The sequence below is a fragment of the Globicephala melas genome, chromosome 1, assembly GCF_963455315.2.
Source record: "Globicephala melas chromosome 1, mGloMel1.2, whole genome shotgun sequence".
In the NCBI taxonomy this organism is placed as follows: Eukaryota; Metazoa; Chordata; class Mammalia; order Artiodactyla; family Delphinidae; genus Globicephala; species Globicephala melas.
This window is the reverse complement of record NC_083314.1, coordinates 146,573,265-146,598,379: the sequence shown is the minus strand read 5'-3', so window position 1 is coordinate 146,598,379 and position 25,115 is coordinate 146,573,265. Positions and strand designations below refer to the sequence as shown.

Sequence of the window (25,115 nt, the reverse complement as noted above, 5' to 3'; positions counted from 1 at the left end):
AAAAACCAGAAAACTAGGAAGATAGAGATGGAGACAAGTATGACAATCACCTATAATCCTACTATTTATTATTAACATTTTAATTTTTCCCTCCTATTCTGTGCATGTTTATATAATTGACATAGTCAATTTCTTTCTTTTTTTTTTTTTTTTGCGGTATGCGGGCCTCTCACCGTTGTGACCTCTCCTGCCGCGGAGCACAGACTCCAGACGCGCAGGCCCAGCGGCCACGGCCCACGGGCCCAGCCGCCCCATGGCACGCGGGATCCTCCCGGACTGGGGCACGAACCCGCGCCCCCCGCATCGGCAGGCGGACCCTCAACCACTGTGCCACCAGGGAAGCCCGACGTAGTCAATTTTTTATTTCACCTTTTTTTCTACATTGATTACAAACATTTTCTCATGTTATAAAAACCATTATAAGCATAATTTTAACAGTTGTGGAATACCGTGTCATAAAATAGGTGATAACTTACTTAGTCACCCCCTCTTTTGGGCCCTCAGGTTGTTTCTATTTTTTCACACTTCTGGGTACACTTTTCTTAATATACCTTGCTGTGCATACTTTTGGTCTACAGAATTCTGGATTCTTTTCTGAGCTTCAGAATGGATCATCGGTCCAAGAATATGAACATGAGGTTCAGAAAGGTTGTGCCAATTTATATTTATTTCCACCAATAATGATGAGAGAGAGACTATTTCACTGCCCTTCAAAGCTTGACACTTGCAAACTTTGAATTTCTATCTATGTTCTCTGTAAACATTTTGTCCACAAATAATTCACATCTACACTTCTCCCAGCCCAGGTCTGCATTCTCACCAACCCTGGTTTCCTAGAGTCCAATTTTACTTGCACCCACTTGCTTTCCCAGAGAGTGTCCCTTTTTCTAATGTTTCTTTCTTATACAAAAACAGAAAACGAAGTCAGTGAAGGAGGAAGTTATAAATAAAATTTCAAGTGTGATACAGGAATTTTCAAATTTAAAACTACCCTATCAGATTGTTGTTCAAGATCTTTTCACTAGTGAACATACAGATATAATATGAGGCTGTGTGAATCGTCCATGGGTCTAATTTATACATCGGCCACTTATACATGCACTGAGGTGCTGAGAACCTTTTTGTTTCTCTCAGTAACTTTGGCTTCAGAATGTCCCCAGATAATCTCTCTCCTTCGAATTAGAAGGGCTGTTGGCATTATACAATTCCTCTTAACAAAGAGAAGGTTGCTCTGTGCAGATTTTTCTAGATACTAACTCCCTCTACTCCCCTCTGCTCTCCTCCTCGTCTCTACCCCAGCTGTGTTAAGAAAACAAGGTTAATTTTCAAAAGAAAAAATATTTTAAGTAGATATCTGAAGAATTCAATCTGAGTGTGCACAAAACTTAAATTCAGAGAAGTGACCCAATGCTTTAAATCATGATATAGATACAGAAGAACATGTGGCTTTTTACAGCTGAATCTTGGTGAGTTTGCTCATACTCTGAGCCACTAGCCAGGCATTTTATAAATATACAGTATTTATGTTTACATGAATTGTGCCACTGGCTACTGTTTATGCATTTAATCAGAAGATAAGTCAGATTTAGTCTGTGGACAGTTTTACAAGTGACTCATTAATGTTCTTTGTATGGAAGATGAAGGTAACATATATTCCATCCCAACTGGTTCCCATCCCAACAGGAGCCCATAGCTTAATATTAGGCATTTTGGTTATTTTGTCTACATTAAACATTCAGAGTTTGGAGGCTTAGGGAAAGGATGGGAAAGGAATTGTTTTCCAGTTGATTTTTTTATTAGAGCTGATATTTTTGCAGGAAGCCTGAGCGCTTGCCCACGAAATTGCATTTATATTAAAATGAAAACATTTGTCTTTTTCAAATATGCCTTTAATGAAGAAATCCTATTGAAAGTTTGGGATTGTATTTACTTATTGGCCATTTTGGAAAAGAAGACTGAATAGGGGCGTGGGGGTGGGTGTCGTTTGAAGGTTTCCCTGTCTTTATAATGAACTGGATGATCAAGCCATCCCTCAGCTCTGGAGAGTTTTTTGTAAAAGTCTGTTAAAAACCAAATACTCAGGGGTTGTACCAGGACTGCCCCAGATGGGCACACCAGGAAATCATTTTAGGCCCAAACTGAAGCCCTAAAGAAACACTGTAAGATATAAAGGAGGCCAGTATTTATTTAGGAGGAGAAATGTATGTGATGTGTCTGGGGAAGAAGATTAAAAACTTGGATTTCTGTGAATTTGAGAATAATGCCTAAAAGACATTAAATTTTGATTATGCTTTTCATTAAATGCTGGCCCTGCTATTTTAAGTATTAATGCCTCTTATTCTCTCCAGCGGCGGCTGATTCTTTTAAAAAGCCCTGACTGTCAGCACTGAGAATACTTTTGCCATGCCTGGTGTTCATCTCCAGTGAAGAAGCTGCTGTTTCAAAGGAGTAATGCCTCAAGTTTACCTCATTGTTACAAATAGTCACTTGTTTAGGACGTAAGCATTTAGACCAGAAGCAGGATTGTCAGTTCAGTGTCAGAATGGCGTATGACTAGGCTATGTGTAATTTCATTTACGTGCTTTTGGTGAGGGGGTGGGGCATTGTTAGACAAAGTCTGAAGGGAATTGCTTAAAAGAAAGGGGTGTATATGATTGATTTTAATTATTTGTTTACCTCCCCTCCTTTCCCATCCTCTCACCTTGAACCCTCTAAGGGCAGGGATCAAATTATTTTTCTTTCCCCAATTCCTCAAACAATGCCTTGGTCTATAATAGCATTCAATAAACTTGTCTTGAATTGAAAACACTTGTTTTAAAGATATGCTGAGAATTTATTACCACATAACTTCCTAGAGTAAATAGGTCTTTCAGGTTATTTGTGCATCTGCCCAAAGGCATTATTAAACTGTCAGCATGTTTTCCTCAGTTGGAATTAAATTTTTTTTTCTAGAGTTTTCTAGTTCCCGTCTAGCAGAATCTACGGAAACTTGGTACAAATGGTTTTGGGGGACCTGAGTGCAGTGTTCAGCCAGATTCCCCTGGTCCAGGGGTTTTTGTGAGTCATCACATATAATTTGGTTGGGGGTGGGTGTATATTCCCAAGTTCCCTTTTCCTAGAGTGATCACATCATAGATCTCAGCCCCTCCTCGTGGGCCCCATTAATAACGTATCTCCTTCCCAGTTGAATCATAACCAGGAAAATGTTACGTTAAAAAAAAAATTAATCTGAAGGGACTTGAGCAAATTAAAACCTCTTGAAAAGGAGGAGACAGCATGGAGTTTATGAGCTGATGGACAAAACTTTAAAGAAATATCAAATTGGGGGGGGGGGCGTGTAAGGACATTTTTAGCATCTTTCAAGGAGCAAGAAGAGAAGTGAGGAATTATTCCTAAAAATAATATCTGTCTTCAGGAACACAGAGCCTGCTGTGTAATTTTCTAACTTTGGGGATTTGTTTTTCAGGCTTTTGAAAAGTGGGTGAGATGCAGTAGTCTGGGCTGCTCTACCAGAGTCTAACATAGTGCATGTCAGAATTTTATAAGGGTCAAGTGGGAAATGCCTACAAAGAGAATTAGGACTTTTATTTTTGTTCTCATGAATAATTTAAATCTATTTCTTTAATGGTTCAATTCAGTGACTGCCCTTGGTAAACATTATTTTTCATGCTCTTGGGAGCACTTGTTCTATTACATAAGGCTTAGCCTTTATACATAAATTTTCAAAAGTCCTTCCAGCATGGTAAAAGGAAACACCTTTAAATACTCATTAAAATATTTAATAAAATACATATGTGGATCGCAGATGTACACACCTGAAGCAAGTTTGCAATTAGTACATTCCTTTAGCATCTTTCTAGTTTGACATTTAGAGGGTGCTGAAAGTAGAAGGGCGAGTATTTGTTAAAGAAACATCACATTCCTGTGACCTTCTTAGGTTCTTTTCTCTTGATCCTTTTGACTGATGATGGAGTATCGAGGTCACCGCCCCACCCCCCAAGAAAATCAGAAGTTGAGGACAGCTGAGAGTGGTGTGATGGGAGTACAAGGGCCCTGCACTGGGCTCTCAGATGATGAATGTCAGTAGTGAGTTCTACATCGACACAGGTTCCTCTAATATAAAGTTGTAACCTTCTATTTGCCTTGTGAAGTAAATACTGAAAGTGTCAACTAGGTTAAGGTACGTAAATGCAAGACCATACAATTTATTGTCAGAGTGCCATTTCTGTGGAAAATTCTGGAGCAAAACCATGGTGGTGTGGCTGACAGGATTGGTGTGAGGGCTATGGTAGGACCCCTGCTGTGCCAACGTGGGGTCTGGAATAGTGATGTCCTCAGCTGTGAGGAACAGGACCAGCCCTATAATGCTTACCTGACCCCCCCTCCAAGCCTGAGCACATGAAAGCCTTGTGAAGAGTGGGGGACAGAGGGAGCTGTAAGAGATTCATGAGCCGATGGAAGAAATATTAAAGGAGGCCTTACGTACTTTCTAGAATTTTAGAATGGGTGTCGCTTAATATACTTAAAGGACTTTCTGGCCACAGGATGTGCTTGCTCTCTCCTCTGACATGTGGACCCTTCAGCAATAAATATTTGTCTTAATGAATGAATGAATTCTTAGGGCAAGAAATTACATGAAAAGAGTGATTGGGGAAGGAAGGCAAGTTTTTGCCCTTTGATTATATTGCTACTCTTAGAATCAATTGGGAGATTTCAGTCTGAGACAAAGGATTGGCTTTAGTGTACCTAAAATGTTATGTGCATATATATTTTTCTGAGGAGAGAGAGCAAAGGCATTCACCGGCTTCTCTACAGGGTCCACGTCAGCCAAAGCTTCAGCCCTCCTGCTTGAATGAATGCCTCTTAGAATCTGCATTTGAAATAATATCTAAGTGTATGCCTGGCATATAATAGCAACTCAGTAAGTATTCTGTCCTCTTGTTATATGTAAGATGGAGATGACATTAATAAAATTATTGGCTTGTACTTCACAGGGTTGTTAAGAGGGATCTAGCAAACTATTGGACTTTCAAGGACTTTCATTCATTCAGTAGTTCTTTATGCAGAACCTACCAATTCTTAGGCCCTGTCCTACATGCAGGAGATACTATTATAAACAAAACAGATGTGGTCTCTGTACGATGGAGCTCAGAGCTCAGGTCGCCATTCTTTGTGAACTGTTTAAAGTACTCTACTCAGAAAAGTAAGGAGGTAGACATGTCTCCACACCTACATTCAAGTGCATTTCTGTGATATGGCCACCTTCACACCCTCCCCGAAAAAAAAGTAGAAGTAAACTCTCATCTAAGGGGCCATGTCTGCATTGTCACAAGAACACTCAAGTGAAGTAGCCTGTAGGCCTAGGCTTAAGTCCTAGCTCTGTCTCTAACTAGCACTGTGACCTGTGCAAGTCACTTCCCCTTTCTGGTCCTCAGTTTCCTCATTAAAGTTACAGGGTTGGGCTTGGTGGTCCCTAATGTTCTCTGATATCTGTCCTGCATCCACACTGTGAACTCAGTGAGGGCCAGCTCCTTGTCTTTGTTGTCTGTGTATCCCCAGGACCTAGCACAGTGCCTGGCACTCCAGGGCTCCATCTCCGTTCATCTAACATTCCCAGATCTAGCCATTGTGGAAATGAACCCTTTTTTAATGCATATAACCAGGCATGTCCAGGAAGTAGTGTAACAGATACCTTGGGCGGACGATAACAAAAGATGTGATTGAACAGTTAATTTAGGACCATTGAGAAGGACCCAGAATTGTAGTGACAGAGATGCCATGAAGGGCAGAGAGGGTTGGCTCTTATTTTCAAGAATATCCTGAGAAAGAAAGAAGCCTGGCGCCCAGCCTCTGCTTCTTACCCCCACTGCCTCCGCAGAGATAAACGACCCAGAGTGATGATCCAGCAGCTGCATGCCTGAGGCCTTCCCTCTCGCTTTTGTTGTATATTTTGCAGGAAAAAAAGGGGGGGGTGGGAGGGGTGAGGTTAATGCCTTGAGTGTGAGTAATCAGTCATTCAAACCATCAACATTTACAATGACAGGATTTGAGTGCCTACATTATTGTGCACTGCTCTAATAGTTTACCCCTGAAATTTTCTGCCTGTATAATGTTTCTTAAAATATATCACGGGAACATAAAAGATTTAATGCAGTGCTTTGTACAACCATTAGAGTTTGAAGTCAACTGAACCTCCTCAGTGCTCTATCCTGGATGCTGACTGTAATTCTGCTCTTAATTGCCATTCAGAGGAGGGAAGGAAGGCAAGTCAGGGGTTTGGAACCTGATCAGCTACGAAGTTGGCTGTGAGACCTGCACAGAATCCTTCATTAAAGTCCATATGCACACTTGAGTAACTGATATATTTATTTGCAATGACAGTTGTGCTGTTAGAATATCAAAGGCCTTAGAGTAGGGAAGCAAGCTTTCTGATTTTGCCGAGCCGGCCTCTGAATTTATTGAAGGATATGCTTCCCACTAATAGACACGTTTACCTCTGGTCTGTTTCCCAAGTAGAGATTATAAGTGTCCTCTCTTTAAGATCTATCATGTAACCTTCAAGTGCCACAGTTTCATATTCTTGCATTCAATATATTTACATCTTGGCAACTTTCTTATTTTCCAAGTAATGTTTTAAAATGCTCTTGGTTCACTTGTGTATCAGATTTGATTCTGACATTTTACATTTCTGATTCTTTTTTTAAGCCTGTCTTGCATCCTGGGATGCGTCATTAAGACCAGCAAGGGGTCTTATTACATGATGTATATTAACACATTTGCAAATGTTTCTCAGCTTTGAAGCTGTACGTTTTTATTGAGAAAACTCTGTGTGTGTGCATATGTGTATTTTCCTCAGTTCCTTCTGAGTCCACAAAAGGATAACTGTGTAGTATGTGTGCAGAGCAAAGAGAGCTCCATCTCCACGAGACGAGAAATGACCTAATTTATAGGTTTGTTTGGTTAAGGTACCTCAGTACCGAACATTGTATCTCATGATTCCTTGTCAGAGGTTTGGGCCCAGTTCGGGTTGTCGGATGTCCAGATGGGGCTCAGCTCCAGGAGTCAACATAAATTAGGAAATCCACATAGGATGTAAGGAGATCCAGAAAGCTGATTGGGGAACTGAAATTTCTTTGCTGCAGACTTGATACTTCTTAGGCCTTTCTGGAGCAGGGAGACCCATGAGATGTTCACAGAGACAAGTGCTGGCTTTCGCCACATGTGTCTGTGAGTCAAGCATCCAGTGAACAAACACCGAACACGGCTGTCAGGTAACAGCCTGCTTAGGTATGACTTATATTATTCTTACGCCATCATTAACACCCACAAAGCTGCCTCGCTGCAGAATATTTTCTAGGTGTTTGTGCAAGAGCCAAGCCGTGAGAAGGGTAACCTAGGAAAGTGGAGCAGCGAAGGTGTTATGTAGATTGTGGGACTGGCTTTTTTGCCACTAAATCAAAATGTAGTAGTTGGGCAGCTCTGTGGTTCTGCCACCCGAGCCTCCTGAATTGGATAAATCCTGTTTTGGTTTTTTTTTTGCGGTACGCGGGGCTCTCACTGTTGGGGCCCCTCCCGTTGCGGAGCACAGGCTCCGGACGTGCAGGCTTAGCGGCCATGGCTCACGGACCCAGCCACTCCGCGGCATGTGGGATCCTCCCGGACCGGGGCACGAACCCGTGTCCCCTGCATCGGCAGGCGGACTCAACCACTGCGCCACCAGGGAAGCCCATAAATTCTGTTTTTTAAGTTCCTTATTGAGTTGGCAGTGCTTCTTGTGTTTGTTGCCTGGACACCTGACTCAGTGAAGCAGTGAGACGACACAGCAAACGGAGGCGCTGCACAGGCCCAGGAGGCCGACGGCTTGGCAGAGCAGAAACCTGCCTCACAGCCAGCAGTTTCAGTGATGCTCCGTAACAGCATCTCCATTAGCGTGACCCCTCCCCTGGGCACGTCGCCCTCAGTCTTTCCTGGGCCCTTGCCTCAAGGGCAGAGCAGCTGAATAGGATTTACTGGGTGCATTTTCTGTCAGTGCTGAGGAGAGCTTGATTTACGATTCCTCTCAGGAACCCTTTGCTTTCTCCTTGCGGTTTGGACCAGCCTAACGCAATCCCATAGTTGACCTGAAGCCAAGAAAGTTGTGATGATTTAAGTGGAGCCACTTAAGTTATCTACATGATGGCAAAGAATCTTAGAAGCTTCCCACCTTCCTCAATCTGCCTTATTTCCACGACTGCTCTTGAGACTTCTTTTTTTTTTCTTTTGGTTTCATATCCCATTTGTGATTATCAGAAGAAGAAATGACTACAGCAAGGCTCACCTATGTAGGGCATGATGAGGAATAATACTTATGATGCTTCTAGCCACTTTATGTTCTAGGCAACTTATACATATAAATAACCTTGCACAGTAGGCTTTATTCCAGTTTACAGAGGAAACTGAGGCTTAAGAGTATTGAAATAACCTGCCTGAGATCACAGAGCTAATAAGTAATAGAACTAGAATTTTAAGTCAGCTCTTCCCTTGGCTAAAAACTCATTCCCTTTTTACTACCACTATGTTTCAGATGAGTAAATAAGCAAAAAACAGAACAAAACAAAAGCAAAAAACAGTCTCTGAAGGTTGGTGAGGACGAACAGCAACTAGAACTTTCATACACTGCTGGTGGGAGTGTCAACTGGTACATCTACTTAGGAAAACTATTGACAGTATGTACGAAAGCAGAATATACCCTATGACCCAAAAAATAGACTTCCAGGAATATTCCCAACAGAAATGTGTGTGTGTGTGTGTGTGTGTGTGTGTGTACACCAAAAGACATGTATATAATGCCCATAGCAGCATTATCTACAATAGTTAAAACCTAGAAACAACCCAAATGTTCATCAAAGTAGCAGAGATAAATAAAACGTAATATTTTCATACAATGGAATTCTCTACAGCAAGTGGAGAAGAACAGCCTACCACTACACCTCACAACATGGATGACACCCAGACATAATGTGTGAAAAGACATAAAAGAGTATGTATTGTGTGATTCCATGTATGTAAAATTCAAAAACAGATAAAACAAATCTATGGATTAGAAGTCAAGAGTAGTGGTTACCTTTGGGGGTGGTATGAATAATAGGGGTGAGGACACAAGAAAGGCTTCTGGAATGCTGGTCATGTTCTGTATTGTGATCTGAAAGGTGGTTACTTAGGTGTGAGTGGTGTTTACTTTGTAAACATTTTTTGAGTTGTACCCTTAAGATTTGTACATTTTGCTACATGTATATTAGATAAACATGCTTATCTCCCCAAAATTCTCTGAGCAGCCAAATGGTAGTAATGGAAGCTACTTGTAATCAGGTATCTGCTAAGCTTTGGTTTCCTTGTCTATAAAATGTAGAGGATATTAGAATATGGCTCACTGCTTTCTTGTGGGGAGTCAGTGAGAGAAGTCACATCAGGTGATTGGCAGAATGACTTCAATAAATATCAATGATTGTGGTTATGTTCCCACAACTATTCAGGCACTTTACATACATCCTGTCACCAGATCCTTCTTACCACCTTGCAAGGCAGGTGGCGTTGTTCTCCTCTTTCAAATGAGGAAAACTAAGTCTCCCAGAATTTAAATCCCTTACCCAAGGTCACACAACTAGGGAATGGCAGAGCATGATTCCATTTCCAAGGAGGTGATGGTCAATTTCATGTAAGACAGAAACCACACCATGAAGGATGAATAAGGGATGGTGCTAGGATAGAATGGAAAAGTGGGGCTGATGAGCTGCATTTGGGGCCAGGAAAACTGGGTGCAGGCCCAGACTCTGCCCCACTTTCCTGTGATGACAGAGAAGTCGCTGGATGTCTCTGGAATTCATCTCAAACATGAGAGTTTTGAACTGAATTTTATTCCCTGAAGTGCCTTCTGGCTCTGTAGTTTTGTGATTCTCCATGTTTGTCATTCTCTGTACAAGGCATCTTTAGGACCTGGCTCCATGAGCTTAAACCCATTTTTCATGTGAAACCTTATTCTATCAGTATCTTCTTGGGACTTTCCTGAATGCCCCTATCCTTTAAGCAGGTTTAATTGCTCCTCTGTTACAGGCCCATTGTCCTACTGTAGCCATTTGCCTTCTGTGTCCTCTGTGGACTAGAAGCCCCTTGTGGGTAGAGACTTATCTCTTTTATTTCCATGCCTGCTGCCTCAAACAGTTCACACATTCGTGGAAATATTTGTTTTATTAACTGTTTAGATACTGTGAAAGTCCTTTTTAAGTAATGTGTGAGAGTACAGCCTGGGGCTGTGCTAGACTTAAAGTGGAGACCTAGAGAGAACTTTTCCTTCATGTTTTTAATTTTAGTTGAGGTCCAGGAGAAATAGTAACAGAGGCACTGGGGAGAAGAATTATTAGATAACTTTGTAGCTCCCCAGCATGCCTTTATGAAATCTGAAGTTTGATCAGTATTAAGTATCAGTGAAAATCTAAACCCTTCCCATATGGAACAACCCCACTTAATTTAATGTCATTTTACTTTATGAGACAGTTAATAAACAGGTACTGTATTTAAACTTGTGAGCATAGCCCTCTATATTTAGCTTTTTCAGCTTTAATGGAACTATAATTTTAATCATGATTATTACTTTACATTTTAATTATAATTCGGTGTGGCTTAAGTATACATTTCTGAGAGTGATTGTGTAATGAAAACAGGAATTAGCTTTTCATTAACAAAATAATGGGAGAGTTCCCACTGCATTCTAGTCTGTGCTCAAAATCTACGGGGGGCGGGAGGGGCTGGCCTAAAAATAGCAAGGGGAGTTTAACATTTTGGTTAAAAACATGTTTCTAAATTGGCTGTGTTCACAACCCCATCTCTTTTGCTCCATCCTGCTTTACCTTGTTCTCTTTCTTTACAAAAAATAAAATAAAATCTTGAAAGAGACTCTGTGTCTTTGAGATATCAAAAGGTTTACTATTTTTATTTTTATTTAGATAATTAGCACCATGGAGCCTCAGGTGTCAAATGGCCCGACATCCAATACAAGCAATGGACCCTCCAGCAACAATAGAAACTGTCCTTCTCCCATGCAGACAGGGGCAGCCACAGATGACAGCAAAACCAACCTCATAGTCAACTATTTACCCCAGAATATGACCCAAGAGGAATTCAGGAGTCTCTTTGGGAGCATTGGTGAAATAGAATCCTGCAAACTCGTGAGAGACAAAATTACAGGTATGCTCTTCTTCGATATTCTAGGCTTGGGATTCACAGCTGCGTTGTTCCATTAGATGTGCAGATCTTAGCAGAAATGCATATGTGTGGTGATGCCTTTTGAGTGTCTGCAGCGTGTATCCTGCAGTCAAGGTCAGCGTGGGTACACAGTCATAAACTCATGCGTATGTATACTACATGAAACCGTATTGCAAACTGGTAGGACTGGGAAGCAGATAAAGATTTTGCAGCCTCCTCAGCTTTAGTTTATGTGAAATGATCCTTTGGCTGTGTCCTCTTTTATTCTTAATCAGCCACCCCTACCCTTTGTTCTTTAGTTCACAGTTCTGCCCTCTGCCCTCCCTATACTAGTTTTTATCTATTTATCCCTTTCCTCTCAAACATTTGGTTTGCGTGTGTCCAATGTATTTCCATGTATCTGAAACTGTCTTTTAAAGGGGGTCATTGTGGTCACAACTGCCCATTGTCCCTGGGAGAAATAGGCCCCAAGGATAGCAGATGATTCTGGAATAAAACTACCCTGTAGTAGGAAGGAGATGCTTGATGAAGGTATTTTATCTTATTTATTTGTTTGTTGTGAAGATACTCTCTGAGAAGTCAGAGACTTTTTACTTGAAATTGAAACAATACCCTATACTTCAATACTTGAAAGTTTTAGGTTCTGATTTTTTTCTAACTGACAGCCATTTATTGAGGACTTAATGTTTGCCAGATACTGATGCTATTATCCTTTGGGGCTGGGATGAGGGTAGTTTCCTTGTAATCCTTCTGGAAGTGGGAATGTTTTCTTAGAAAAATACTGGACTACATAGTGAAGGCAGTGAAGCTACTGCTCTCTGATGCTCCCGTCCTAAAATCATTCACACTCAGCTTTGAGTATTTGTCATTTTGGGGTGTTGACTTTTGTTTCCCTCTCTCTGGACAGTTTAATTGAAGAGCAGCTGGCCTATATAAGAAAAAGGAAACTCTAAAATACAGAGATACATTATCTTGATTTTTAAATCAGAGAATCCAGTGTATTTATGTGCATGTAGCTATATATATTCTCCATTTCTTCTAATTCACTTGTTAATTTGTCCATTTATATTAAGTATTTTGCAAAATCATAAAACTAAAATAACTGTCGAAAATATAAGTCACGTAACCCTCTAATTTCCTCTTCTGTAAAATTGGAAAAGAATACTTATCTCAAAGGGCTTATTGTGAGGATTAAATGAGAGACTGGATATATACTGCCTAGCACAATACCTATTGCATAGCAGTCTCTCAGTAATGGGGGAGCGTGTTATTATTATAGGTACAGTTAGTATGTTTCAAGGAGAATAGCTAGAACAGAGAAATTTTATCAAGGTCTCCACATGGGCCAGGGCTTTGGTGTTCTTATCCCAGAGCCCTGGATCATCTATCCTTTGACAGAACTGCCTATGCTCTCAGAAATCCAATGTTTAGATTCCTGAAGAATCTTTATATAATAGGATGATAATTCAAACCAAATTAAAACCAGTTAACCATATGATTCTTCCTCCCACTCCTGTATAGAAAATGTATTTTTGGTGTAGCCTTACCTTCTAAATAGGGACTCTGCCAGCTATATTAGTGAATATTATTAATTACCTTTTCAAAAGAGTTCCTTTAGAACTATAGTAAGATTTTTGAGAAGTACTGATTCGTGGTGTTGTTCCTTGTTTTCTAAAGACACATGTTTAAACAAGCAGATTCCTTTACTGAAAGAATGCTAATTTGGTAGTTCACTGAGTGTATTTGAATAAGAGTGACAGCTTCGAAGACAGCCTTTAATTTGGTATACAAAACCAAAATTGTCAACTTTGGTTTGTTTAGCACCCTCTCCAGCACAAGCAGAGACATACAGTAGCATCTGAGCTTAAAGAAGAAGCTTAACGGGTTGAAAGCAGAAATACAATGCAGGCATAAATTTATAATTATGCTTTTTTTTTTAATTCAGGGGGGAAAAGAATTTTATTTGCAGAGAACTTATGGGAATGAGGCAGGGAAATATAGAGAGACCAGAGATATTTGCCCTCATTTGGCAGCAGTGTTTAATAAAAGTAGAACTTGTGGTTGTAAAGAGTGCTTATTAAATTCTTCATTTACACTACCTAATTAATTCTAGCATTTTAAATTAACAGTGAAACTGGTCCCTGCTGTACCATTCCATAGATGCAGCATATTTCCTCTATCCACCCGTTGTTCAGGTTTAATTGACTACGCTAAAAGTCAGAGAAGGAGGGAGAGATAGGGCTGTAGGGAGGTGGGGAAGGAGTGGGGATCGCTCTGATGGAAAGCGCTCTGAGGCCTACATTTGGGGTTAAGTGATAACGCAGGCTGGGAGAGGTGAGGTTTCACACCAGCCAAGTTAAAAGGCTGCTGCTAGTGGTTCAGAAGTCAGGGTAAATGACATCATAGGTATTTTTGTTGCCCTGATTTTTAACATCCCCAGTCCCCCTTTTCCTCCAACACCTCCTACAGATCTCAATGCATCTTGATCCTGTGAAGTTTACAAGGAGTTCTAAATATCCAGTGGGAGGATTTGGGGGGTGGGAAGTGGCAAAGAGATAAGAATTCAAGATTAAGATTTTCCAGCCTAAACCACTCCCTAAGAGAATGTAATAGATTCCCTTAGAAGGTTCTGGCTTCTAAAATTGAGAGAGAGAGTAAGAGAGGGGGCGAGGTGGGGGGAGATAGAGAAAGAAGGAAGGAAAGAAAGAAGGAAGGGAGGGAGGGAGGGAGGGAGGGTGGGAGGGAGGGAGGAAGGAAGGAAGGAAGGAAGGAAGGAAGGAAGGAAGGAAGGAAGGGAGGAAGGGAGGGAGGGAAAGAGAAACTGTTAATGGTGTTGCCAGTAAGCTGGCTTCGCTCCTGGCTATAGGTTGTCAACGAATTCTCCGTCTGAATTTGGGCATGGACTTAAGTGTTGTGGTACTGAGGACATACTTGTTATTATTTATCAAGTACTTACTCTATGCCAGGTACTTGCTAGGCACTGAACATACCTTATTTCACTTAACATTAAAAACAGCCTCCATTTTCTTAGATGAAAACACGGAAGCTTAGTGAGGTTAAGTAACGTCCCCAGACAGCACAGCTATTAGCAGGTGGTAGAACCGGGATTCACCCCCAATTTCCAAAAGCGTGATCTTATGTGGAAGCACGTGCAGGGTGCCCCTGCCTGTGGTACCTGAAGATCCCTGCTAACCCTCAGCCCATAACCCAATGAAACACTGGGTTCCTCTGAGCAGCAGTTGCTGGCCGCACTCTGCATCTAATGTGCCATGGCTTAAAACAATACTCCTGGGCTTCCCTGGTGGCGCAGTGGTTGAGAGTCCGCCTGCCGATGCAGGGGACACAGGTTCGTGCCCCAATCCGGGAAGATCCCACATACCGCGGAGCGGCTGGGCCCGTGAGCCATGGCTGCTGAGCCTGCTGAGCCTGCGCGTCCATAGCCTGTGCTCCGCAACAGGAGAGGCCACAACAGTGAGAGGCCAGCACACCGCAAAAACAAACAAACAAACAAACAGTACTCCTGTGTATACCGGGAGGCAAAGATAACAATATTTATCATCCTCTGGGGATATAACTCCGTCTTCAGTGGAGACCCAAATTTATGGAAAGTGCCAGGTTTAAGGTTCCCTCACAGCGCTTTTGGACATCTCTGTTAATATCTTCTCAGAGATACTAGATTTTCTTTTTCCAATTGGGAAAGGCTGCTTATCAGGATAATCTAGGTACCAGGGAGAGAAGACGTGTGTCCCAAGTCGCTTTAGTGTGCAGCTGTGAACACAAGGAGGCTCTGGAAGCTATGTCCTTTATTTTTCTCCTCCATCCACCTGCAGCCTCTGCTGCTAGAGAGGAAGGAAAGCGGCATGTGGCCCACAAGGATTTATGCAACTGAGGAACTCAGGCAAAGAACACCAAACCCCTGGTAAAAATTCTATTATTCCCGTGGACTGCAGATAATTGAATTCGTTTCTTATTTTTTTTTTTTATTTTGTTGCCTTTTTGATTTTCAAGCTTTGAGATTGCATTTCCAAATCCAGGTTCCTAGATGATCGGTATTTGAGAGGAGGAAACATATGGCTGAACCAGGATAGAGTTAGATGGCTCAGGGTATGTCTTAAAGCCAGAACAGCTGGAATGCTAAACTGCATTTTTATAATTGTCCCTCTTGTTATCACTTCTCTCCAAAAGGAATAGAGAAAGCATGGGGGAAACTAACAGAGAAAAATCGCCAGAAATCAATCCGTGTACAACAACAAATAGTTTTGATCTGCCGGTCTAGATTGTGTGATTATTTGCATCATAGAGATAAAAAAAAAGAATTATACTTTTACTTCATATCACTCTCCATGTGCCCATACAATGCAGTTTTTAAGAGGAGTTTTCTATCCATTTCAGGCAAGTGAGAGCTCTGAAGCAGGGGTTTTGAGGACAGCGTGGTCCAAACTGAACACTATCGATTATAAAACTGAATCTATGGAGTGACCACTATATGGAATAGATTATGTGGGCTATGGATGTCTGAGAAAGGGTGAAGTCTGTATTAGTTGGAGCTATTGGCCGGAGTGGGGCGGCGGTGGTTGAAAGATGGGGTTAGGATTTAGGTAGAGGGAAGAAAAGCAAAGGAATGGAGCTAAAATTCCAGTCTAAGAACAAAAGACTTTTTTATTCCTCTGTGCTTTGGACAAAGGAAGCAGAGCTGGGGCGTGCCTCTTTGGAAGCAGTAGTCTTATATTGAAGCAGCATTGCCAAGTGAAGCTAAGCACACAAAAACATCAAGACAGTTAGAGTTGCACCCCAACGGACAAAGACAACACTTCCTGAACCCCACCTCTAATCCATCTCTTCATTTCTTCCTTTATAACACATCTTTGGCTTAATTAATATTATCATTTAGTGGAAAGAGCAGAATAAGGCAAAAAAATGCCTCGCTACTGGAGACATCAGGGTGAATTCTTTGCCACAGGCTTTGTATGTAGAATCACACCTCTAATTAAAGGAACCATCTCAGTTTTGATTCAGTGACATTGGGTAACTTCTCTTCTTTCTCGGATTTGTGAAAGTGCTAATATTCCTGTATGTCCCTCTCAGGAGGTAAGATGTGGAGTGTGGACTACAGCAGTGGGGGGTTGGGCAGAGGGCTGTGTCTGTTAGAGCATCAAGGCCAAGAGGCATTACATGGGATACAGTCTCTTGGGTTAAAGAGGGAGAGGAGAGTGAGGGTTGTGGGTTACCTCATGTTACCTCATATACAGGGAACGACTAATAGGGACACTTTGAGAACTTAATTGTTTTGCTTCTAAGATAACTTTATAAACAATAAAAGGCGCTGAAAAAAATCCTAAAATATGAAAGTGCTTTGAATTCACTCCTGAAATGTGAATTCAGCCCTAGGGTAAGTTTTATTAGTATAATTTCTGACAGCACCCAGCAAAGATGAATAAAAATAATAGCAGCAGCTTTTGTATGTTTTTGTGTGCCTTCTGTGTGTTCTGGGCACTATATTAAAAGCTTTAAATATAGTTGCTCATTTAAATAGTAAATTGGGACTTCTTGGAGATTCATAATCATAGCCAATGTTTATTGAGTACTTACTATGTGCTAAGCATTGTGCTGAGATCAATAAATGGAGTTTCACATAATCCACAAGACAGTCATTTTACAGTCAAAGAAACTTGGACTTAGGAGCAATTGAGTCATTTGCCCAAGGTGACTTAGCTCCCAAGTAGGGGAGCTGGGACTTGAACTCTTGGCTGTCTGACTAATTGTGGGTTGTCCCATTATAGTTTATCTCTGGCAGTTTCCCTGAAGATACTAAACTGACATCTCCCCTATACAAACCAATTCAGCTTATATTGCCTAGGGAATGAAAACTTTTAGTACAGGGAAAATATAATTAGAATTCAAAATCTTTTGTTTTGGAAAATAGCATGCTATGCATTGAATTAAATAAATGCCAGTGTTTTTCCCCTTTTTTCCTTTTTTTTTAACATCTTTATTGGAGTATAATTGGTTTATAATGGTGTGTTAGTTTCTGCTGTATAACAAAGTGAATCAGCAATACGTATATATATCTCCCCATATCCCCTCCCTCTTGAGCCTCCCTCCCACCCTCCCTAGCCCACCCCTCTAGGTGATCACAAAGCACGGAGCTGATCTCCCTGTGCTATGCAGCTGCTTCCCACTAGCTATCTATTTTACATTTGGGAGTGTATATATGTCCATGCCACTCTCTCACTAATGCCGATGTTTTTAAATTAAGCAGGTTGCTGCTTACCTGAACAAGGAAGCATAGACTTGGAGTGGTTTTTACCTTCAGATTCTCTCTTCACAAAATACCCCTCACTGTGTTCTCCTTTTCTTTATCTTGCAAGCACCGTATTGAAATGGATCCTGCCTTAAGTTTAAGTATACTTAAAACCCGGCCCAATTATGCATACCCAAGAAAATCCCAAGATTTTGATTAGCTAAATGAACTTTTCTACATGCATATCAGAGGGATATTCGTTAACGATGGGAAGAGTAGAGGAAATAGTAGCATTTATCAGCATATTTTGCTGCTGATTTTGAAAATGTACTTGGTACAGTACAATGTGCCTCTTGAATTCAGAGGAAAATCAGGCAGATTCGCATCTGTTATTTTATTTATCACCTCCCTGCAGTCATTTTATACGTATTACACAAAGACGAATAAAAGAATTTTGAATTGTTGACTTGGGGAGGGGGTTGATTATTATTGGAGGTGAATGGAAAATTTTTAGGTATGGAGAAGATTTGGGAAACTAATGCAGTTACAGAACAGGAGAATAGGGGTCTGCTTTATTAAGGGGAACTTAGAGAACGTCAGAACGTTAAGTGCAGACAGTAAGCCATATAATCATCGTGCCTCTTACATACCCATCAAGGGCAATCAGAGACCTCGCATCCTTTCTAATTAGGACAGGTTGGCAATTGAGTGAAGCTGTGAGGTTTAGAGTTTGTGCAGGCACAATCTTTTTCTTTTGACACATTTCTTTCCCCAGGAGGGCAATAGGCAGGATTAGAGACCAGGTATGGTTTCCTTTTGCCCCCTGGCTATCTTTCCTTTCATCTTCCTTTCCAAATCAGAGGGTTCTGCCCTGCTTCTGAACTCAGATAACCCGTAGGAAAATATTCTCACATCCCAAGAGAGATGTCTCAGAGGATTTTTACCTAGGATGTGAATCAGGACTGGGTATTTTAAGGATTTTCTATTTCTGTACTTTAGCTGACTGTTTGGTTCATAAGACCAATTCCTTGTTCACTAACCACCCCTCCTTCCCCCAACACATAAACACACCCGCCACACACACACTCACTCACTTCCCCCTTCTCTGTAAAATGACCTGGTTGATTGAGACTAGGAACTAAGCAGGAAGGTAATGTCAAACTGAAATTTCCACACATTATCTAAAAATGTAATTCGTCAGCTTCAGGGTAGGAAGAAAGTGCTTTCTGAAATGTGTTAATGGGAAATTCATTTTTTTCTTGTCTTCTGTGAGCTGTGGTAGTGGTGATTTCTTTTTTCACTCTGCCTCCACCCTGCCCCCATTCCACATTTCCCTTACTGCTCTTAATTGATGAACTCTGTTATCTGTCTTTTATTCCTTGTTAGAACTAAAGATCTTTTTAAGTTGCCTTTTTGTTTTTTCTACGGCCCCAAATTGAACTTTGATGGGAGAAGATATTTCTAGTTTGGAAAGAAGATAAAATTCAGATGGAGGCCATATATCTGTATAAGGCTTTTACATTTGTAAAACATTTTCAATCGGCCAATTATATTTATTTAGTGTCTGCTCCCTCAGGCCAAATAAATGTTATTTACTTTCCTTCTCTTCTCTTAAATTCTGTATCAGGTTCTGTGAGGAAGCTAAAAAGGGTAAGACATAGTTTGTGCCCACATGTTGCTGCTAGCAGGGCCAATGAGCGGGGGAGGCCAGGACAAATCACAGGACCCTACAGAAGCCTGCAGGTCTGGGAGGGGCTGGGAGCCTGCTTATGATGCATAAAAATGGTGCCACCTTGCTGCTTTGTGTGGGGGTGGGGGGGCGGGGGGGGGTTGTTTTGTTTTTCACTAAAACCCAAACTCACCTTTCCTGACCCTAGCTGTTAATTTCACTGGAAAGATAGCACAAAAGGATTCATAACAGAACAATGAAGTTGGAGGTTTGCCTACTGTGTGTCAGCTACAGTGCTAGGCACGCTGTATATGTTATCTCATTGAAGCTTTGTACCAGTTATGCACGGACAATGGTATTGTCCCCATTTTACAGATAAGAAAGCCAAGGCTTAGAGTCAGTTAGCTGGAGAGTGCAAAACCTATGGTCTTTTCTATTCCCTTACCTGCCTCTGCTGAATGAAGAAGAAGAAAACATCAGCTATGGGTGTTCAAAGGATAAAAAGATCACTGTGGGCTGGGGTTCTCAGAGCAGGTGTCAAATAGGAGCAAGCCTTGAACTTGGTAGAGAGTACATTGTAGTCTGTGTACACAGACCAGTACACAGCTGAGCCAAGTTTCAGAGATATCGTCAAGGGATAATGAATAGAATAGTCAGGACTACTCTGTGGGGTAAAGTCAGTACCCCCTTTGTGTTTATGAAATAAGTTCAGAGAGTTTAAGTAATTTATCCAAGGCCATAGCTAATAAGTTCTGGAGCTATGATTTGAACCCAAGTCTGTCAGACTCCAAAGTGTGTTCCTTCTACTTCGCTAATAAATAACCTGACCTAACACAGGAGGTGGACAACTTTCAGACTTCCCATGGTGTCTGTGATTTGAGAATCATTGTTTTTCTTGCTGAGGTCAGGGCCATGTTCTCTGAGTGACTCTCTTTCCACCTACTTCAATTTCTTGCTGATTTATAAGTTTGGTTTTCTGCTTGGCCCTTGTTTTGTAGTTGGATGTCTGGTGAAACAAGGCACCATTTACACTAAGTGGATGCAGCTAATTAGGGTAATTACCCTAACTCCTATGGCTGCTAATAGAATTTCTCATCACAAACGTCTTAAATCAGATTAAATAGTTTTATTGGTAGTATGAGCATAAAATATATACTTAATAATCCCTGATATTTGCCTTTCATGTTTATTTTCAAAGATTTTTATATTCAGTACCTCCTCTGACCCTATTAAAGTAGCCAATATAGGCAATGTCTATACTTACTTTACAGATAAGGCCAGTGCACCCCAAAGAAGAAACATTTGGCTTCTTATTTTCCTTTCTTTTTCTTCCTCTCTTTTTTATTTTCTTGGCTTGTTTCCTGTCCTGCCTCCTTATTTATTTATATGCCATTTGATCCAAAAAGGATTTGAATTGGCTTATGAGATGGAAAAGAGCTAAAATTAAAATAGCCATAGATTTTTTAAAAAAAACAAGGTAGAAGGGAAATGGGTGTAGAATGGTAAAAGGAGACCAGAGAGAAAATTTGTAAATTATATGTCACTAGGTGACTTGTCTGAGAAGTAACAGACCACCTGGCCCCCTAGTCTGTGTTTTCTTTATGTCAAGGAAATATGGATGGTGACAACCTTGATCCCCTTCTCAAATGGTAACCAGGATCTCAGCCCTTCTCCCCTTCCCACCACACTCACTAGAGCCTCTGATCATGGAGCCCACTGCCAGCTCTACTACAGGATAGGATATGAAGCCTGAAATCACATACATAGAGTTTTCCTTTTTTCAAATTAAATCCATGTTGGATTGATCGACTTGTTTTTTATGGCCAGAGCAAGCAGCCACACAGAGAAGCTGCCTGAGTGGAGTCCCTGTTTTCATTAACATAGGGTGTAGACAGTGTGCCAAAGGAGGCGTCCTGAAGTGAGATTCTTTGCCTGCTGCCCTGGACTGAGGTATTGGTGGCTTCTGAGTCTCTGCAGTCTTCCCCCTTCCCCTCACTCCCAAGGTTGGGCACACAGGAACGTCAGTCCTCTGCTTCCATCTCCCTGGTGAGGGTTCCTACACTGAATCCTGGCAGGTTCCCCATTGTCCGGGACCCTGAGCTGGACAAGAAAGAGGAAAATATGAATGTCACTCTCACTTCCTGGCCCTGACCCTGGAAACTGCAACTAGTTCTCAGCTGCCTTTTCTCTTCCCAGTGCCCCTCACCAGTCAGTGGAGGCTTCCCAATGAGACAGGCCACCCTTTAAGTACAAAAGAAATGAGCACTTACCCAAGAGCTCTACACTCCCCAACACACACAAACATACATACACACACCAACTTCCTGGTCAGAAATACCAGATGCAGTGCATTGGACTAACCAGAAGTGAGACAGATGTCAGTCAAAGTCCTACACCACAACCCCCTTCCTCCACACACACACACTTAATAGATGCAGGCATGACCTTGCATAAGTCACTGCATTCCCCTGGACCTCCATTTTCTCAATATTACAGTAAAAAGATAAATCCTTACCCTACCTTCTTTGGATAGTACTTGTGAGTTCAAACCAGGTGACAGATAAAGACACTTGTAAACTAAAACAACCTGTAAATGTGAGGGACCCCTTCTATCCCATAACTCCTTCCCTCTTCTCTCTAAGTGTTCTACCACTGGGCCAACAAACAGACAAAAGGAGAGGAGTGGGAAAGTGGATTTCTGTCCTGGTTCAGTTCTCAGTATGTAATTCCAAGGACCAAGTAGGAGAAGGCAGGAGGATGGAATGGGAACTCAGATTTATTAAGTACTAGAAACCAGTCACTTTATGTGTGTTATCTCATTTAATCCTGACCTTGCCCCCAAGAGGTAATGGTGACCCCATTCTTCAGATGAGGAAACCAAGGCTCATGGAGTTTAAAATGACTGACCTGAAGTCACACAGTTGGCAGGTGGCTGAGCTGTCTGCGTACCTGTGTCTCTCTGACCACATGCTGCTGCCAGTTGGGATAGGAGTCCTTCACAGAGAGGGTTCCCTGCATTCTGCTGTTTCATCCTGAGTTGTGAACGTGGCTGTGTAGGCTGTATCCCCGTAAGCCTCAGAAATAGCCACAGTAATAATGCACTTTACTAATGCAGTGTTAGTGGTTCTGGAAGATTATAAATTAAAGCCTTTAGTTCAATATTTGAAAATGTCAGGATGGTTTCTGAGACTGTTTTAAAAATCAGGCCACCTTTATGAGTGGCAACATGAAGAAATGGACAGATCCACCAAGTTCTCGTTCTAGCGCTAGCTCTGGGGTTTGCAGTGGATCAAGCCATTGGGTGCCTCAGGTTGTTGTGCATAAGATGGGGATAACACTGGCTCTTTCCACCTTACCTGTGTTGTGACATCAGATGAGCTGCTAATGTGTCATTAAGTCGTTAAAGTGCTATACCAATTCAGGATATTACTGTGGTCACCTGGAAGATAGGATATTGTAAGCAGGGGATTTCTGAGGGTAAAGTAAATACTAAAACTCCTGTGATAAGCTAGCTTTGCTTTCTAGTCTGCCTTCCAAATGTTTTGTTCAGTTATCTACGTACATCTCAACAAAAGCTGATTACCTCTCTCAGACATCAGTGTGTAACTGTTATTAATGCTCAAGCTGATCAAATTACAATGCCACAGATCCTACTTGCACTTTGATATTAGATTTTGGATTCCGGTCTATAATGAATGATTTTTCTCCATGCATTGGAAAAATTGGTTAGCAGAGTTCATAAGAAAGTTTAATTAGCAGGTTGTTTGTGAAAATAGCGGCTGTGAGTCATCGTTCAGAATGAACTAACATTTCTCAGGGTTGAATTTGTTCTTCTGTTCCTTGGGCAGCCACACAGGATCCTTGTGTTTGGGAAGCTGGTGTCTGCATGCTGCCCACTTGAACTGCATCGTGTAATAAACTAATGACAAAACCAGCAGATTTGAAAAGCCGGAGAGGAAGAGGAGGTGTAGGGTGTTTATATATTTGTGTATGTGTGTCTGTGTCTTCCAGGGGAATATCGTGGACCTACTATAATCCAGGATTGTGTGAGGCAGGAGGGCCTAGTGAGTAAGAGCTAGCTGCTCTGTATGCATCCCAGCCTCACCACTTACTAGCTGTATAGCAGGAAAATGTTTACTCTCTTTGTGCCTCGGTTTTCTCATTTGTAAGATAGGGATATTGATAGGATTATTGTGAGCATCCGTATATGTAAAACACTCAGAACAGCACCTGACATATATAATTCTCACAGCCGTTCTGCAAGGTGTAGGTATTATTTGCTCTATTTAACAGGTGAGGAAACAGAACTCAGAAAGGTTAAGTACCTTGTCCCAGGTCACACAGCTTCTAAGTGGCAGGGAAAAGTTGAACCCATGTTTGTTTGACTTCAAAATCTCTATTTTTACCTACAGTACCGTACTGCCTCCCAGGGTTGTATGCCTAGTTAGTTAAATATAGATAGTGTTCATGTGTATGCCTGTATGTACGTACCTATAAGTGTGTGTTCCTGCTTGGGGTCCACATAGCCACACACAATTTTGTTTTGTTTTTCCTCTGGATCTTTGGTTCTCCTAGTGAAACACCTTGAGCTCGTCGCATGCTGACTACTGATACGTAGTGAGCTAGAACCAGACTTGTACAATGTGTACTAACATGTGAATATATACACAGATGTCTGACCCCCTCCCCACTGTGCATTTCTGTCCTGTGTCTAGATTATCCCAGAAGCAAGTCTGTGTGATGTCTTCTGAGAAACAGAATCATGGACTATCACAGTGAAAAGAGACCTTAGAGGTATTCTCTGGCTTGGTCTCCTTGTTTTCTGCTGGTGCCTCTGGTATCTTAGGAACTATAGCTCAGAATCGGGGTCCACACCCACCCACCTTAGGGTAATTATATCTTGAGACAGTATTCAGTCCTGTTTGAAAGAGTAATGTTCATTTGGAAATCCCATCTAAAAGTCTTTCCCAAGGGTATTTAATAGGTAATATGTTTTTTAAAATAGGTTATGTGACTGCATGAGTTTGGGAAACTGAAGTAAACCAAGTTATAAAGGAGTTTCTTTTTATCACTACTTCTCTGAGTCTGTGCTAATGTGTGTTATAAATCTTAAAAAGAACGGTATATAATATGTAACATTACCCAAAGAAGCTTTTCTTCTCCAGCAGTTTGTGGGCTGTACATTCTTAGCCAGGAGGGAGAAATGGAGCTCCATTAGGGATAAGTTTTCCGGGTAGAAGGAAAGCAGACAGTTTGAGCCAGTTACTACCTGATGACCTCATTTCTTTTGTTAAGAAAGAGGTGGGGTCATCTACTGCATGTGGATGGGCAAGTGGAGGCCTTGGTGTCCCAGGAAAGTGTTACCGACTCCCAAAAGGGACACAAGATGATGCCATATGGGTCCATCTCTCTAGCACCAGCAAAGTCCCATCACATACTAGGCATTTTTGTTGAAAATTATTGAGTACTGGGTATGTTCTGGGAATTATTTAATTTATGGGTTCGTTTGGTCTCCTGACTGTCAGGGTGACGTTTCATTTTCCATCACCTGAAAGAGCTGAGCCATTAGAAGGTGTTTACATTTGGTGATTCTCGCACGGATCTCAGGCACTCCTTCATTTTCACCTCTCCCAGGTATTTGACTCAGTGTGATGAAGCTGGTCACACCTGCTTGGTGCAGCCATTACCCCAGAAGCCTTTAGCTTTTAAAAAAAATAACAAAAGAATATGGCTTCCCTCCTCCATTCTTACTCCACAGACCCATTTCTGTGTGAGTTATTTTGTTCTTGGGTTTTGATTTCTTTATTTTGTCTTATTTCTTAACTGTAAGCTGAATGGTGAAGAAAAGGGAAAATATACTTTTGCTTCTTATTTCTTTTCTTTTTTTCATGCATCTGGGGAATTTCTTTCTTTTTCAACATTTGTTGGAGCCAAACTGAGCTTTCAGACCACAGTCATGAGCTTCCT

General features: G+C 41.4%; 1 protein-coding gene across 4 annotated transcripts in view; it reads left to right on the top strand.

The window, feature by feature from the left end:
• ELAVL4 (ELAV like RNA binding protein 4) overlaps positions 1–25,115 on the top strand; it is an 85,896-nt gene that overhangs the window by 23,588 nt on the left and 37,193 nt on the right. For all 4 annotated transcript variants that reach the window (XM_030870409.2, XM_030870407.2, XM_030870410.2 and 1 more), the window contains exon 2: positions 10,980–11,220. In XM_030870409.2, the coding sequence (XP_030726269.1) occupies positions 10,980–11,220 (241 nt within the window). The remainder of the gene's footprint in view (positions 1–10,979; positions 11,221–25,115) is intronic.